Genomic DNA, 17,027 nt, shown 5'->3' on the forward strand with positions numbered 1-17,027 from the left:
CTTCTCACCACATCACCTCTCCTCCCACCCCATCTCTCCTCATCATATCTCCTCCCCCCCCCCCCCCCCCCCAAAGACAAAGATCCCCCGTATAGCCTTACCGTACTTAATGGGGCAAGTGCGGTTAGCAAATAGCACCTATGAAGGCCGGCACGGCAAACGAGGGGGGTGGGTGGCCTGCACCCTACCCGGCCGCCTTTGTCTCCCTCGATGTGATGTTTACACAGCACCTGGTACTCATTTGAGGCTGAGTCTACCTAGGGGAGGCCCCAGGACCAAGTAAGATAGCCGTAACCGACTTGACCCGAGGGGAGGAAACTCAGGGCTCGTTTCAAATATCCGCCACTGTTATTCAGCGTGAGCGGGATTCGAACCCCGGCGGTGGCCAGGTGGTTCGTGGCGCGGTGCGCTAACCACACGCGCCACCGCTCCTCCGCCACACCTCCCTCATTCGTTCTCCCTCCCCAGCCCCCACCCTCATCCCGAGCTCATCCCTCACACCCCCCCCCCCCCCCCCCCCCACCACTCACCTCGCTTCGTCTCCCCTGGAGACGGAGCCAAAAAAGCGAAGCGAGCGTCACCTCCTCGGGTCTGACGTCAATGAGGGGACGACTATAAGAGGGACGGGAGATTCGCTCTCTCTTCACTGAAGCTCTCCCGTGCTCTCTCACTCGCTCTTCACACACCACACACACACACAGATGCGTGTGTGTGTGTGCATATAGCGTGACACATTGCTCTCTCGGGCTTGACTTGTCGGGAGCGGCGCGATCGTGCGGGTGAAGAAACGCCAGCTTGTGCGCAGGGACGGACGGCGCCTTCAATAGGGAAGGGGGCCTCTTTGAGGTCGCTGTCCCTGGTGCTGAAGCAACACGGGCGAAAGGTACAGGGCGATGTTTGTTGTTGTGTGTTTGAGGCTCCTCGTCCTAAGCACTGTGTGCGATGTGTGCTGCAACAGCCAGCCGCTGGCCATCATGATGGATAATATAATTAAAGTGTTGTGTGCTTGTAAACTGTTTTTCGCTGATATCCAAGGCTGTGTTAGGTGGCGAGTGGGTGCCGTGTGGATGGATTTTACTTGCGTATGTTTACTGTGTCCATGTTTGTCGCTATGTATACCTTCGTCTGTGACTGTGTGTTTGTCTTTGTGCGTGGGGAGCGGTGGTGTAGCGGTTAGCGCGCTGCGCTATGAACCTGGCGACCCAGGTTCGATTCCCGCTCACGGCCAACACCAGTGACGATTATCTGAACCGGTCCTGGGCCTCCCCTAGGTCGACTCAGCCTCAAATGAGTACCTGGTGCGGTGAATAAAAACATTGCCACTGGGGAGACTAAGGCGGTCGGGCGCGGTGCTAGCCACCCACCCCCTCGTGTACCGTTCCGGCCTTCATAGGTGCTCGCTAACAGCACTTGCCCCTACAGTCTGTTAAGGCTATACGGGGGATCTTTGTTTTTGTGCGTGCTCCTCTCTTCTTTGTGCATGTATGTTGTGCGTGTGTCTATAGCACTGTCTCTAGGGAGACAAAGGTGGCCGGATGTGGTGCTAGCCACCCACCCTCTCGTGTACCGCGCCGGCCTTCCTAGGTTTATTGTGTAGCGGTAGTGTAGTGGTTAGCGCACTGCGTCTCCGAACCAGTTGGACCCGAGTTCGATTCCCGCTCGCGGCCAATATCGGTTGACGAATATCCGAACCGGTCCTGGGCCTCCCATAGATCGATTCAGTCATAAGCGTGCATCTGCTGCGCTGTGTAAACATCGGCGCTGGGGAGATAACGGCGGCCGGGCGAGATCCTGACTATACAAGCCACTCGGGTGCCGAGCTTAACATGAATAGCTCCTTCAATCATAAAGGTATCCCGTTAATAATGCTGCTGCCTCTGTGTGTCTCAGCGGTCTGTTTTATCAAAGTAACTCGATATTTAGCAGGCTTTACCACAACAAGCTGCATGTTATCGTCAATTCCACTGCACGTATCAGCGCTGCACGGCAACGCTGTATGTTAATCCAGCATTGTCACACGGGCATACCATTTTAATCTTAAATGCACGGAACACATTTTCCTACCGTCATATGTATCAACGGGTATTATAAAAACAACAATTATAACATTTAAAGAGAGCCAATACGCTTGCCTTCCTACACTTTGATAAATAAGACATCAGCGTTCATATTTTTTACAGGAATTGCATGCAACTGGTGTGCGCATAGCACGATTGCTGAATACGAAATAGGTAGGTGAACTATGAAGTCGTTTTTGCTCGTGCCGTGTGGTTTAACTTTGTGTATAAATTCGTCCAAATTTTCATATTGGAAGGTAGGGATACACAAGGGCCATTGCCGAGAAACGTCTTTTACCTTTAATAAAAATGAATAAATAAATATGTTCTTTTATCATTTTCCAGATAAAGCCCATTGCGCTATATACGGCTCTTGTTCAGAAGCGATCTGGCCACAAATGATATCGCTCAAAGAAGTGGCTTGTCACGTGTAAAATTATCGCAGACAATATAATATTTTAAGGCTACAGTGTTATTTACCAGTGCGTTGTTTGGCTTTGTTACAGGGGCTTAGTTCAGAATCATTCTGAACCATTATTACATAAGGGTTTCTTTTTTTAATCTGTGGGTTAAAAAATATAAATTCTAACAATTGTTGAGAACATTTGTATCAGTGGGATATAATTAGCCGCCATCTCTGTACACCTTAGAGACTTGTGGGGGGGGGGGGGGGAGCGGTGGCGCAGTGGTTAGTGCGCTGCGCTATCGTCACTAGGAAGACAAAGGCGGCCGGATGCGTGTGTGTGTGTGCTCGTCATACGACCCCCGTCGTGTGCTGAGCCGGCCTTCATAGGTGCTCGCTAACAGCACGCACTTGCCCCAGCAGTCTGTCAAAGGCTATACGGGGGATCTCTGTCAATGTGTGTGCGTGCGCTTGGCTATATCCATGTGCTCGTGTGCGTTCTTACTCTTTGTGCCTGCACACGCCTATACGTGTCACACCTATCAACGTGTATGTGCATCGTTCGCACGAGTGTGTGTGCGTGGGCGTGTTTAATATGCGCTCGCAAACAGCGCTTGCCCCCTAATCTATATTGCAACACGGAGGATCGCATGTGTGTGCGCGTGAAACACAGGCGGTCGGGTATTGTTCTGGACACGAACCCCTCTCGTATAATAATAATAATAATGCAAGTCTCGATAACCCAAAAATATGTGCTTGCAGACAGGAATTTTCCACAACAGCCCGTTTATAGCGATGTTCGAGACACACACACAAAATAATAAAACACCCGGTGATGTCTAAAGAGAGTGGGGCGCATTTCCCTTATTAGGAGAGGCTATAAATATCTCAGCATTTGCGTCACGTTGACGTCATTACTGCAATCTCCCAGCAGAGAGGCCATATGAGTTGGATTCCAGGTCATTCATTCATGAAAATATATCATGTGTACCCATTGATAAAAAAAGTCGAGTTCAATTAATTCATTGATATATTTCTGGACTCGACTCGGTCATTCATACGATGCTATCGAATTCGTGTCGACTAATTAATGGATAATAATGCATTTAATTAAAAATATGATTCATTCAAAGCAGAATGTTAGTGATTGATTCGATGAATAAAATATTCATTTTTGATGAATATTAATTTTTTATAATGGATTAGAAACACAAATTGATAGGGATCTGAAATAATTTCGGTCATATTGGTATGTAATTTAGACCAGTATAAAAACAATCTCTGACGCAGTCCGCAAAATATTCCGTTAATTAATTAGCACTAAACAATTAATTACATATTCTACATCTATAAATCATTCATTTACTGAAACAGTCGACTAATTGTTTTGAAAACGCGCCGTGACGTCAACTCCTCCACAAGTAATTGATTGAAATATAATCAATATAAAATTATTTAATCTGCTAAATTAATACATTATTCACGCATTGATAATCACGACGATGAACCGAAGCTTTCAATTGAGCAGGGGATATTCAGTGGATGCTGCTGCTGCTGATTCATGGATAATGTAACTTAGCCTTCGACACACGGCGATCCATTTAGAGATACCCTACTCATTTCCCATGTACTCCGACTCGTTCTTGTTAACCTCACCTGACGTGATAATTGGAGGTTGTACGCAAAGCACGAAACGTGTCCGGGCGAAGGGTTAACAGATGCGCAACGAGTCCATTGAGATTGGTGGTGTTAATTTCTCTTGAGGATGTATACCAATCACCTTAGTGGGGTATCTATATATGGACCACCCTGTGTGTGGTTCAATACGTGGGGGGCGGTGGGTGTAGTGGTTAGCGTTACGCTGCGCTACGAACCCGGCGTCTCGAGTTCGATTTCCGCTCACGGCCAACACCAGTGACGATTTTCTGAACCGGCCCTGGGCATCCCCTAGGTCGACTCAGCATAAAATTAGTACCTGGTGCCGTGTGTAAACATCGCCACTGGGGAGACAAAGGCGACCGGGGATGGTGTTACCCACCCACTCGTGTGCCGTGCCGGCCTTCGTAGGTGCTCGCTAACAGCGCTTGTCCCAACAGTCTGTTGCAGGCTACACGGGGGATCTTTGTCTTTGTATAATAAATTGGTTAACCTCGGCCCGTGCCGGTTCCCTCCGCGTTGTGAATTATCGTAATCATTTCCAATTCACGAATCGATTATTGTCAGCATAATGATTCACTGGCACCTATAGCGGCGCCACGGTGGCGAGATGCTAACTAAATAATTCAAATGAGACGAAACAATCAAGACGCACATTACAATACAAACTAGAGAAACAATACAAACTAGAGAAACAATGCAAACGAGACAATACAAACGAGACAAACAATACAAACGAGACAGACAATGCAAACGAAACAGACAATACAAACGAGACAATACAAACGAAACAATACAAACGAGACAAACAATACAAACGAGACAGACAATGCAAACGAGACAAACTACAAACGAGACAGACAATACAAACGAGATAAACAATACAAACGAGAAAGACAATGCAAACGAGACAGACAATACAAACGAGACAAACAATACAAACGAGACAAACCATACAAAAATACAAACGAGACAGACAATACAAACGAGACAAACAATACAAACGAGACGGAACAATACAAACCATACAAACAATACAAACGAGACAGACAATACAAACGAGACAAACAATACAAACGAGACGGAACAATACAAACGAGACAAACAATACAAACGAGACAGACAATGCAAACGAGACAAACAATACAAACAATAAAAACAATACAAACGAGGCAGACAATACAAACGAGACAGACAATACAAACGAGACAGACAATACAAACGAGACAAACTACAAACGAGACGGAACAATACAAACGAGACAAACAATACAAACGAGACAAACAATACAAACGAGACAACCAATACAAACGAGACAATACAAACGAGACAGACAATACAACAGAAGACAATAGAAGAGGGAAAAGTGTATTCACCAATTGAACAAAAACCTGAATCGACTGCCAATCATTATTTTCCAAGTTCATAGATCATTCCTTTCGGGGGTCGGTAAAACTGGTACAACTTTGTGAAGCATCAACAAGTAAGCGTGTTTCAGGGTCTGTCCGTCACAATTTTGACGACTTGATTCGTCATTTAGATTTTCAATTATTCATATAATTTATACTTGGTGTGAATCTGGAACACATACCAATGTACACGAATCACACTATTCAATGGAATAATCGATTCAAAGCAACTCAACTAAACTCTATTTTACCAGGTAAGGCACACTGATGCTATGTGTCTTTTTTTCAGAAGCGACCTGGCCACAAATGATAGCTCAACGAAGTGACTTATCACGTGGAAATTGAAATATTAGCCAAATGCTCTAAAAGCGTTGATGTTGATTATAAATGTGTGTGGGGGGGGGGGGGAACCCGGAGGACCAGGAGAAACATCCACGTGACCACGGAGGCATCAGGGTCGAGATAGAACCCACGAGTTGCTGCATACCAGGCGAGGGAGTCAACATCTCGCCATAAATTATTTGGTGATGGTGCTTGTGCTGCTGCGTTGGAAGTTGTACAAAAGCAGAGCCAACAACAACAACAACTCAACAATGTTCATCAATAACAACACTCCATGGCCATGAAAGTAAACACATATAATAGGCGACGTTTCGGGAAATGGCCCTTCTTCATAGCAAACTGAGAGGCCAGAGAAACAGACTGAAATTATTGACACCAATGAGGCCTGATGGGAATTACATTTTGACATTTGTTTTGGTCGAGCACGTGAAATTTCCACCACACTGACAGTACCAGCAGGGGGACATTGAGACATCACCTTTGACCTTTGGCATCGCCTCCTGCGGCATGGGGTCTGCTCATTCCACGCGGAATTGGCCAAGAGCATCCCAACGTGGCAGGGCCCCTTGCGTCTTGAAACTCACCGGGACCCGAGCCCCGGGGGAACAATTTCCACGCGGCGTCAGGGGTTGGGCGACCTGCGGTTACGGTGCCGTGTGCGCCTTCTTTCAGGACTTTTTCTTGCGGCTCTTGAAACATTTTTTAGGTTTTTTTCGCTTTTTGTTTACCGAATTCGAAAGAATGCCTCTTCTTGTTATTTTGGTTTCACGGAAGTCCAGTTTACCACGGGAGTCCAGTTTACCATCGAAGTCCAGTTTACCATGGGAGTCCGGTTTACCATGGAAGTTCAGTTTACCATGTTAGTCCATTTTACCATGAAAGTTCAGTTTACCATGGAAGTTCAGTTTACCATGAAATTCAGTTTACCATGGAAGTTCAGTTTACTATGTTAGTCCATTTTACCATGTGAGTCCAGTTTACCATGGGAGTCCAGTTTACCATGGGAGTCCACTTTACCATGGATGTCCAGTTTATCATGGAAGTTCAATTTACCATATTAGTCCATTTTACGATGGGAGTCCGGTTTACCATGGGAGTCCAGTTTACCATGGAACTCCAGTTTACCATGGAAGTCCAGTTTACCATGGGAGTCCAATTTACGATGGGAGTCCGGTTTACCATGGGAGTCCAGTTCACCATGGAAGTCCAGTTTACCATGGGAGTCCAATTTACCATGGACGTCCAGTTTACCATGGGAGTCCAGTTTACCATGGGAGTCCAGTTTACCATGGAACTCCAGTTCACTATGGAAGTCCAGTTTACCATGGGAGTCCAGTTTACCATGGGAGTCCAGTTTACCATGGGAAGGGGTGGGCAACCTGCGACTCCAGATGTGCATGGCGGCTCTTTAAGGACCGCTTGGTGACAGTTATTTATTGAGGACCATCACCGTCTCGAATTCACCACCACAGTGCATTGCGGCTCTTGAAATATTGCTGGGTTTATATTTTTTTACCGAAATCTTCAAAAAATGTGTGCCTCAGCTTGTCATCTTGTTTGTCGACCCCCTCTCCCTTCCCCCACATTGCCACGCGTCGTTCTGATCGACCCCTGTCGTTGCGTGCGTGTCTCTGCCACAGCCATGCCCTCTGAGACGATGCCCTCCTCCGCCGCCGCAGGGTGGCACTGCGTGGCCTGCGTCGTTGCCCTTCTGGCCACGTGCGTCTCAAGCGTCCCGCTCACGTCGCCCCAGGCTCACAAGTACTTCCACCCGCAACAACAACAACAACAACAGCAACAACAACAGCTGCTGTCCATCACAGCGGCGCAACCGCTAGCGTACGCCTCGGTCTCCACCACCCACCGGGCCGGCTCCCTCGATGAGCCTTCGGCCAGAAGTTTGTCCGAGGAGGAGCTTCTCAAGACGCTGAGCGCTTTGCAGGCGCTGGAAGAAGAAGGCGAGGTGCTCGCCTACCTTGCCAGCCTCCGCTCCGGGTCGCGGGGCCGCCAGGCGCAGCGCGAGGTCGCCACGTCCGAGGCCATGCTAGAGTCTCTGCTGCTCGAGGCTCTGGCCAGGAGAGACCAGGGTCTGCAGACTCGGCAGGCGGAGGAGGAGAAGCAGCAGCAGCAGCAGCAGGAGGAGGAGGATGATGAGGAGGTGGTGAGGGAGGTGCTGGCAGGCCAGCCACGGAGGATTCCTCGCAACGGCAGAATCTTCTCGCCGCTCTACAGCCAGAAGAGCCGCTCGGACGGGTTCGGTGTTGAGAACGGAGATGCCGATGTCGATGATGGTGGGGAGGAGGACGAGGAGGAGGACATTGGCGGTGCAGCTGCTGCGAAAGTCAACGATGGCTACGGTGACGATGGCGCGGTGGAGGAGGAACTGGAAGAGAATCGAGCGGCGCGCTGGAGATCTGGCGGTGACGACGAGGAGGAGGACGAGGAGGACGAGGAGGGTGAAGCCAACGACGGCGTGGAGGAGGAGCAGGAGGCAGGAGAGGCGCGGGATCTGCTCCAACTTCTGGAGGCGCTTCAGGGTCGCGACACGAGGCAGAGCGAGGGCCACGGAGGAGCGGGCCAGCAGGCGAGCGAGGCGGCGGGAGAGGAGGACGTGAGGTCTGTGGCCGTGATGGACGCGCGTCACCGCAACGACAAAGCGGTGGGCCAGAGGCCGCGCTTGCTGAAGCAGCAGCAGCAGCAGCAGCAGTTGGCTAGGGAAGATGAAGAGGCTTTGGATCAAGCTGCCAACCTGCTGCTGCACTTCGCCCTCCAAGCCGGAGAGAAGGAGAACTCAGCGCCACCTCGGTCCCGTGGTCCCAACGCTGCTCCGGGCTCGAGGTCTCCGTATCCTGGCCAGGCACGAGGGGAGCGGCCTCCGACGGCCAAGGGGCGCCTGGAGGGAAGGCACCGCCCGAGGCCTGCTCACGATGGGGACGAGGATGAGGAGGAGGAGCGCACAGCAGAACTGGAGAACCTCGTGAAGATGCTGCTTCTGCAAGAGGCTGAAGGAGAAGGCCGTGATGGTGGTGCTGTTGACGAGGACGACGATGATGCTGATGATGATGGTGGTGCTGTTGAGAAGCAGCAGCAGAGGCAGAGAGGTGATGGCCAGGGTCGGAGTAAAGCGAACGGCAAGGGCGTTGCGTCGTCAGCTCGCACCGCCTGGCAGGAGACATCTGTGCGAGGACGCCACGGGCCCAAGGATCAAAAGCGCGGCGGGGTAATGGATGCGGAAGGCGACGGTGCAGCGGCGGAGGAGATTGAGGAGGTTGAGGAGGAGCAGGGGGGCTTGGATCGGGCAGCAAAGTCTCGGCACTCAGCGAAGCGGGGGGAGGAGGAGGAGGAGGAGGAGAGAGGTGATGGAGAGGGAGGGAGGTCGGAGGAGGAGGAGGAGCGCGCGGCTGAAGAGGAGAAAAGGGACAACGAAGTCCTCCACGAGCTGCTGCAGTACCTCAAGCTGGACGAGGAGGGTCGACTCGAGGAGAGTCAACCTCCTCCACCTCCTCCACGTCCTCCTCCACATCGGCTCGACGCTCCTCGTTCGGCGGACGACGACGCTCGAATCGTTGAAGAACTTTCCAAGTTCATCATCGACGACGGCGGTGGTGACGACGAGGACGACGACGACGACGACGTGGAAGACACGGTAGAGGTGGAAGACCTAGAGGAGGAGGATGATGGCGACGACGACGATGATGATGCTGATGATGGTGGTGACGATCGCCGCAAGCGAGTCTCGCCCTCATATCGCCAGCAGAAGGGCCACGGCCCCAGCGTGGAGCCGCGTCTGGACCTGGAGGGCCTCCTGGTGGAGCTCCTCCAGGGGGCCGCGCGCGTGAAAGGGGACGGCGTGGGTGAAGTTGCTCGCTACGCGTCGGTGCCACCGGCCTACAGGGAGCGGGCTTCGTAGGGAGCCGAACGTCGCGAACGAATCGATTAATAAAGGCATTTGACATATAACCTCGCAATGGCAACGTGACGATGTTAAAGTTCTGATGGTCGTGGGAGTCTGTGGTTGGGTGGGTGGGGTAAGGGGGGGCTTTGGTTGCTCCGCTAGAGACTTCTTGTCGCCCACTTGGATAGGAGGGACGTCTCGCTCATCCTCCTATGCAATTGTGAGAACAAAGAGGTCTGTGGATGGGACCCCATTTTTTGTTGTTTTGTATCACTGGCGATGACCCGGTTGCTACACAGATGTCGCCACCAATTCTTATAGTACGCTATATATATACAGTACAGGCATGCACATACAAAGATAAAGACAAAGCCCCCCCCCCCCCTCCCTCCATAGTGTCGTAACAGGCTGTCGGGGCAAGTGTTGTTGGCGAGAACACATCAAGGCATACGTACGTACAAAAAGACAAAGAAGTCCCATATATACGTTCCCATCAGCTAAGTCTCACGCAAAGAAACCGGGCGTACGCACACTTCTCGCGCCTACAGGCTTCAATGCGGACACACACACACAAACACGCACGCGCGTAACAGCGGGGACATGCAGAATAACCAGCTCGTTCGAGACTAAAGAAACAAACCACATCGCGACCTTTTTGGCTTCGGCATTCCTCCTCGAAGGCACGGGGTGGCGAGCAGCAGTAGACCTCAACATTGGCATTTAGCTCACAAAGACAAAGATCTCCCGTGTAGGCTGAACGTACTGTCGGGGCAAGTGCTGCTAGGGAGCACCAATGAAGGCCGGCACGGCGCACGAGGTGGGTGTGTGGCCAGCAATCACCCCCGACCGCCTTTGTCTCCCCCAGTGGCGATGTTAATCACACTCGGGTCGCCGGGTTCGTAGCGCAGCGCGCTGCCCGCTGCACGACGGCTCCAGGCATCTCACACACCACTCTCTCTCTCTCAAGCCTGTGAGTGGACGAAAGAACACAAAACACAGTCATAACAGAATGATAAATACCTCTCAAGAGCATTCCGGGTGTCCTTCCATATAGCCCCCCTCCTCCATCCCCCCTTCCGCCCCCTCCCCGAATTTCGGAGATTAAATCGATAACGGCTCCGGGGAAACAATCGATACAACGACAACGACGTTAAATATTTCACTTGAGATCACAAGGGGAAGCGCTGTCGAATCTGTCCATCACCTGCCGTGGACGTTTGTAGACCACACGCGCACACAAAAAAGACAAAGATCCCCCGTGTAGCCTGTCACAGACTGTAGGGGCAAGTGCTGTTAGCGATATGAAGGCCGGCACGGTACACGAGGGGGTGGGTGGCCAGCACCACGCCCGGCCGACTTTGTCTCCCCAGTGGCGATGTTTACACACCGCTCTAGGTACTCGTTTGAGGCTGAGCTGACCTAGGGGCGGCCCAGGACCGGTTCAGATAATCATCACTGGTGGTGTTGGCCGTGAGCAGGAATCGAACTCGGGTCGCCGGGTTTGTAGAGCAGCGCGCTAACCGCTGCACCACCGCTCCTCACACACACGTACACACGCGTACACACACATACACACGCCTACACACGCGCGCGTGTGTGTAGGCGCGTGTGTGTGTATGTGTGTGTACGTGAGCACAGCACATGAAGGAAGACGCAACTCAAAGCGACAGAACGAGATCTTATTTCTTTGCACTACTCTTAAAAAAAACAATATTCTCGCTTTCCCGCTTTGTTTTCCCGCAGCCCCCCCAAACAAAAACGCAGCGTGCAGCCCTGCAGTGGCATCTGCTGCTGCTGCTGCTGCGTCGTTAGTCACCACCCCTGGTCTATCGACTGCTGCACACACTACACGCACAACAAAGACAAAGATCCCCCGTATAGCCTTCAACACGCTGCTGGGGGCAAGTGCTGTGAGCGAGCGCCTACGAAGGGCGGCACGGCGCGCGCGAAGGGGAGGGGGGGGGGCAACAGCACGCCCCGGCCGCCTTTGTCTCCCCACGGCTGATGTTAACACCACACCAGGTAATCATCATTTAAGGCTGAGTAGATCTAGGGGAGAGCCGGGCCCGGTTCAGATATTCGACACTGGTGTTAGCCGTGAGCGGAAATCGAATTCAGGTCCGCCGGGTTCGTAGCGCAGTTCACGAGCAACTACCCTGCCGCTCCCCACAAGACAAAGATCCCCCGTATAGCCTTAACGGACTGTCGGGGCAAGTGCGATTAGCGAGCAGCACCTATGAAGGTGACCGCTCCCCCACAGACATACACACAGACGTACAATAAACACACAAGTGCACTAAACAATACGCAGCTGCGCCTACATACACGGACGCTAACGTACACACGTCAGCTGATCGCATCTCTGCGATGTACCACTCGGTCGCTAGTCTCGAGAGGGGCACCACGGTGGCTAGGAGATGTTAACTACCTCGCCTGGTATACAGGGGGGGGGGGGGGGGTCGTGGGTTCGATCCCGACCCTGACGCCTGCTGTATATTTGGAGTCTGCGTGTCACGCGTTAAAAACGAGAAATTTGGCCGCTCGAGGTTCCCACGTGACGATGAGCCACTTCGTTGAGCTGTCGTTTAGAGCCTGGCCGCTTCTGGAAAAGAGCCACACAGCTTAGTTGGGGGCCTTACCTTGGTAAAATAGATAACAAAAACAAGAAGCGAAACCCACGTGCTCCTCCACTCTCTTTCTGGACCGTGTCTCTCATGTGTAATTGCCCAACAAGCACAAAAGAAAGACAAAGATCCCCCGTGTAGCCTTGACAGACTCTAGGGGCAAGTGCTGTTAGCGAGCACCTATAAAGACCGGCACGGATCCACGACGGGGTGGGTGGCCAACACCACGCCCGGCCGCATTCGTCTCCCCAGTGGCGATGTTTACACACCGCACCAGGTACTCAATTGAGGCTGAGTCGACCTAGATAAGGCCCAGGGCCGGTTCAGATAATCGTCACTGGTGGTGGCCGTGAGCGGGAATCGAACTCGGGCTGCCGGGTTCGTAGCGTAGCACGCTAACCGATATACCACCGCTCCCCACACACAGACACACAGACACACACACACACTCTCACTCACACACACACAGACACTCTCACACACTCACTCTCACAAACACACTATCACTCACATTCTCACACACACTCACACACACACTCGCACACACACTCGCACACACACTCACACACACTCACACACACTCTCACTCACACACACACTCTCACACACTCTCTCACACACACACTCTCACACATTCACACACACAGACACTCTCACACACACTCTCACTCACACACACTCTCACACACACACACTCTCACACACTCACTCACACACACTCTCACTCACATTCTCACACACACTCACACACACATACTCTCACACACACACACTCTCTCACACACTCACTCACACACACTCTCACACACACTCACACACACTCTCACATTCACACACACTCTCACACACTCACTCACACACACTGTCACTCACATTCTCACACACTCTCACACACACTCTCACTCACATTCTCACACACACTCTCACACACACACACTCTCACACACACACTCACACAAACTCTCACTCACACTCTCACACTCACTCACACACATTTACAACCACAGACACTCTCACACACTCACTCACATTCTCACACACACTCACACACACACACTCTCACACACACACACTCACACAAACTCTCACTCACACTCTCACACTCACACATTTACAACCACAGACACTCTCACACACTCACTCACATTCTCACACACATTTTCACACACATACTCTCACACACACTCTCACACACACACTCACACACACACTCTCACTCACACACACTCTCTCACACACACACACACTCTCACACGCACACACTCCACGCTTCTTTGCACACTTTTCAGCTTTCGTTCCGTATTGTGTCAGTGGCCGCGTCTCTGCTTCGTTGCACGCTATCGTGGGCGATATGCGACGATTGGAAGCGTCCATCCTCTGGGTGCGTGGGGATCATCTGCCGCTCTTTCGACGTTCCGAAACCGTTCCGTCCGCATGGTTACGAAGCGAGAAGATCCGTGATTATTTTGAGGGTTCCATTTTCCTTTTAAGATACCCGATATTCATTGTGAAAACGGAATGTTATCGTTTAAAAAGTGCCTGTTGTGGTTGTATAAGTATATAATGGTCTGTTAACGTGAACATATATGTGTGTATGTATGCACATGAGACAGTACAGTATACGGAATTGTCCGGATTATAAGACGCACCCCCAACCGTGTGCCGTGTGTGAATAAAGTAACTCAGATGCTGTCTCACAAACACAGAGACAAAGATTCACCCCCCCCTCGCACTCATACACACTCACTCACACACACACTCACACACTCACACACACACTCACACACTCACTCACACACACTCACACACTCACTCACACACTCACACACTCACTCACACACACACTCACACACTCACACACACACTCACACACACTCACACACTCACACACACACACTCACACACTCACTCACACACACACTCACACACTTACACACTCACACACACTCACACACTTACACACTTACTCACACACACTTACTCACACACACTCACACACACACTCACACACTTACTCACACACTCACACACACACTTACACACTCACTCACACACACATATATACCAACCGGAACATTCCTTGCTTTTAAATACACAGCAGGGGATAGGGGGAGAGTGAGTGCGTCTTATAATCTGGAAAATACGGAACATGTAATTTTGTATTCCACAGTATTTTATGATATCCATCACTGGCACAACGGTGTGTGTGAATGATGGTGATGATGATGATGATACGTATGTGTGGTGAACGTCTTTCGCACCGTACGCAGCCCACCGTGCTAATCGGAGGCAGGAGTTGCCGGAGGGAAAGTGCACCACGGCAGGGAGACATAGCTCGCCAGGGTCCACGCAGACTTTTGATGACGAACCCCGCTCGCTGGTGCTGCACTCTCAATGGCTCCACATTTGTGACTTTCACAAATTCGCTCGATCCAAAATTGTGCACAGTGTTGCTCGCCTCCCGCGAGCAGATTTCACTTCTTGTATTAAACTTCGTTGAATAAATAATCACTTTTTTTTTGTCCCGCCAGCCTATTTTTATTTGGTTTGCTGTCGATCCACCGCTGGACGAAGGCCTCGTTCCACGCCGTGTCGGTACTGGAAGGTGATTTGGTAATATCGATGATTATACTTCACCACGCAGGCGAATGCAGTGGTTGGTGGTGGTTGGGTACTTGGGTGCCACTCGCCACTGACGTTAGCCGTGGCCGGGAAATCAAACTCAGGTCGCCGCATTAACAGCGCGGTGCGCTAACCACTCGGAATCTCAATAATTAACTTACCTATAAATCAATGAAATTGACGTCTCCCGGAATACACATGGTTCACCTTCAAGTGCAGTCCACGTGTTCCATCATCATCACCACCATCATCATCACCGTCATCATCACCACCACCATCATCACCACCATCATCATCACCACCATCATCACCACCATCATCATCACCGTCATCATCACCACCACCACCATCATCACCACCACCATTATCATCATCACCACCATCATCACCGTCATCAACACCACCATCTCTATCATTAACACCACCACCGTCATCATCATCGATGTCCCGAGGCTGTCATCCCAGTCTGGAAGAACTCTCCGTCTGGCTCCTCACTCCACTCATAGCTCAGGTCGCTTCCTCGCCACACAAACAGCCGCTGTCCCCCCACCCCCCCGTCGTGAGTGATTCTACAACTGGGGAGATATGTGGGGTGGCACTGGGAGCTGGGTGCGGTGAGCGTGGTGGGGTTCGTCCAGATTTTATGCGGATTTTCTCAGATTTGTTTAAAATCCAGATTTCTTTGCAGTAGCTATCAATCTTCTCCCCATTTCTTTGGGGCGAGCTTGTCACGTGCACCCTGCTGACTTTCACTTAACACGCAGACAGCACGAGTTCAAGCGCCGAAAAGAGGAACGGCAGAATCAATCTACCGCTACGAAATGTCTCGAATGCTTCTAAAACACACGCGGTGGTGTCCTTTAAAAAAAAAACAATAGATCGTGAAAGCATTCTTGTGGCATCGCTATACTTTGTGGAAGTCTACAAAAGTTTGGGATCACTCCAGCCAGTGATGGTTCTGGCCCACTGTGAGGTCCCATTCCCTCCCCCCCCTACCCACCCCACCTCGATATATAAACTGACGACAAGAGGTGAAAACGAGAGATATACGAGATGTGGCGAGGTGAGAGAGGTTCGACAGAGATTAGCCTGAGATGTAGTGACATGGGAAACGCCTGGATCACGCGTGTGGAGTTAGATTCCAGGGGGACAACCTTGGATGATGAGAGAGATTCTACATCTTGTTATAGCTGTTAGGATTTAAATATGAGCTGATATTAAGTTCACTCATGTATATTTTTGTTATACATCTGCGGGTACCCCCCCCCCCCACCCCCTTTACCAACTTGGGGGGCACTCCGCTTTTGCTTGGTGTTTTGTAAGCCAGCATTCGCGGCCAGCCTAACACACATTGAACGACATCATACATACATGCGTATGTCATCGCTTTTACAGACTATAACGTACCGGTTAATGCTGTACGACGCTTCAACTATAGATCATCTGTGCGTGGTGAGTCCAAAAATAAAAAAAAAATCGTACACATTGTCGTCGCGAATTTGATTAATGTATTTATTTTAAAAGAAAGAAAGAAAAACACATCCGAGTGCATCATTTAAGTAGCCCTAGTGGAACCAGTATAAATATATATTTTCTGCTGCAAATGAAAAAAACACAAAAAAAACAAAGCAACCTCTTTGCCTGTATTAGCTGTCCTACTGTGGTTAGCCCGTTCGCCGCTGTTGTATCCGTGTATATAGTCTCTGTAAGATGTTGATTGAATAAAGATTGTCATCTATACTTAGGTAATTCGGTTGTGAGCAATTTTTTCAGTGCGACGGGAGGCGTGGGCTGTCCAATGTCCCATAGAAACGAGGTCGGAGTACGTGGTGGGTTGAATGACCTTACATTCTCCACGAGTTTCACAGCAGAGCCGATATCCAACTAAAACTAAACTAAAACATAAATTTTGATCTAAAGCTTTCGTGACCGCAGGGATTCATGTTCTTGGTTCTTTCGGTAAAGTCACGTAGAAGGGAAACAATAAACTAATAAAAATATAAAACAATACAATTCTCA

The 17,027-nt window shown here is 50.5% G+C and overlaps 1 protein-coding gene across 1 annotated transcript; it reads left to right on the forward strand.

The window, feature by feature from the left end:
* Nucleotides 1-583: 583 nt before the first annotated feature.
* LOC116952479 (uncharacterized) lies at nucleotides 584-16,752 on the forward strand. The gene is made up of 2 exons (XM_032971866.2): nucleotides 584-883; nucleotides 7,508-16,752. The coding sequence occupies exon 2, from the start codon at nucleotides 7,510-7,512 to the stop codon at nucleotides 9,775-9,777; it is 2,268 nt and encodes a 755-aa protein (XP_032827757.2). The 5' UTR covers nucleotides 584-883; nucleotides 7,508-7,509; the 3' UTR covers nucleotides 9,778-16,752.
* Nucleotides 16,753-17,027: the final 275 nt, after the last annotated feature.

Source organism: Petromyzon marinus, chromosome 47, assembly GCF_048934315.1.
Source record: "Petromyzon marinus isolate PM22_M1 ecotype Great Lakes invasive population chromosome 47, UKy_Petmar_22M1.pri1.0, whole genome shotgun sequence".
In the NCBI taxonomy this organism is placed as follows: Eukaryota; Metazoa; Chordata; class Hyperoartia; order Petromyzontiformes; family Petromyzontidae; genus Petromyzon; species Petromyzon marinus.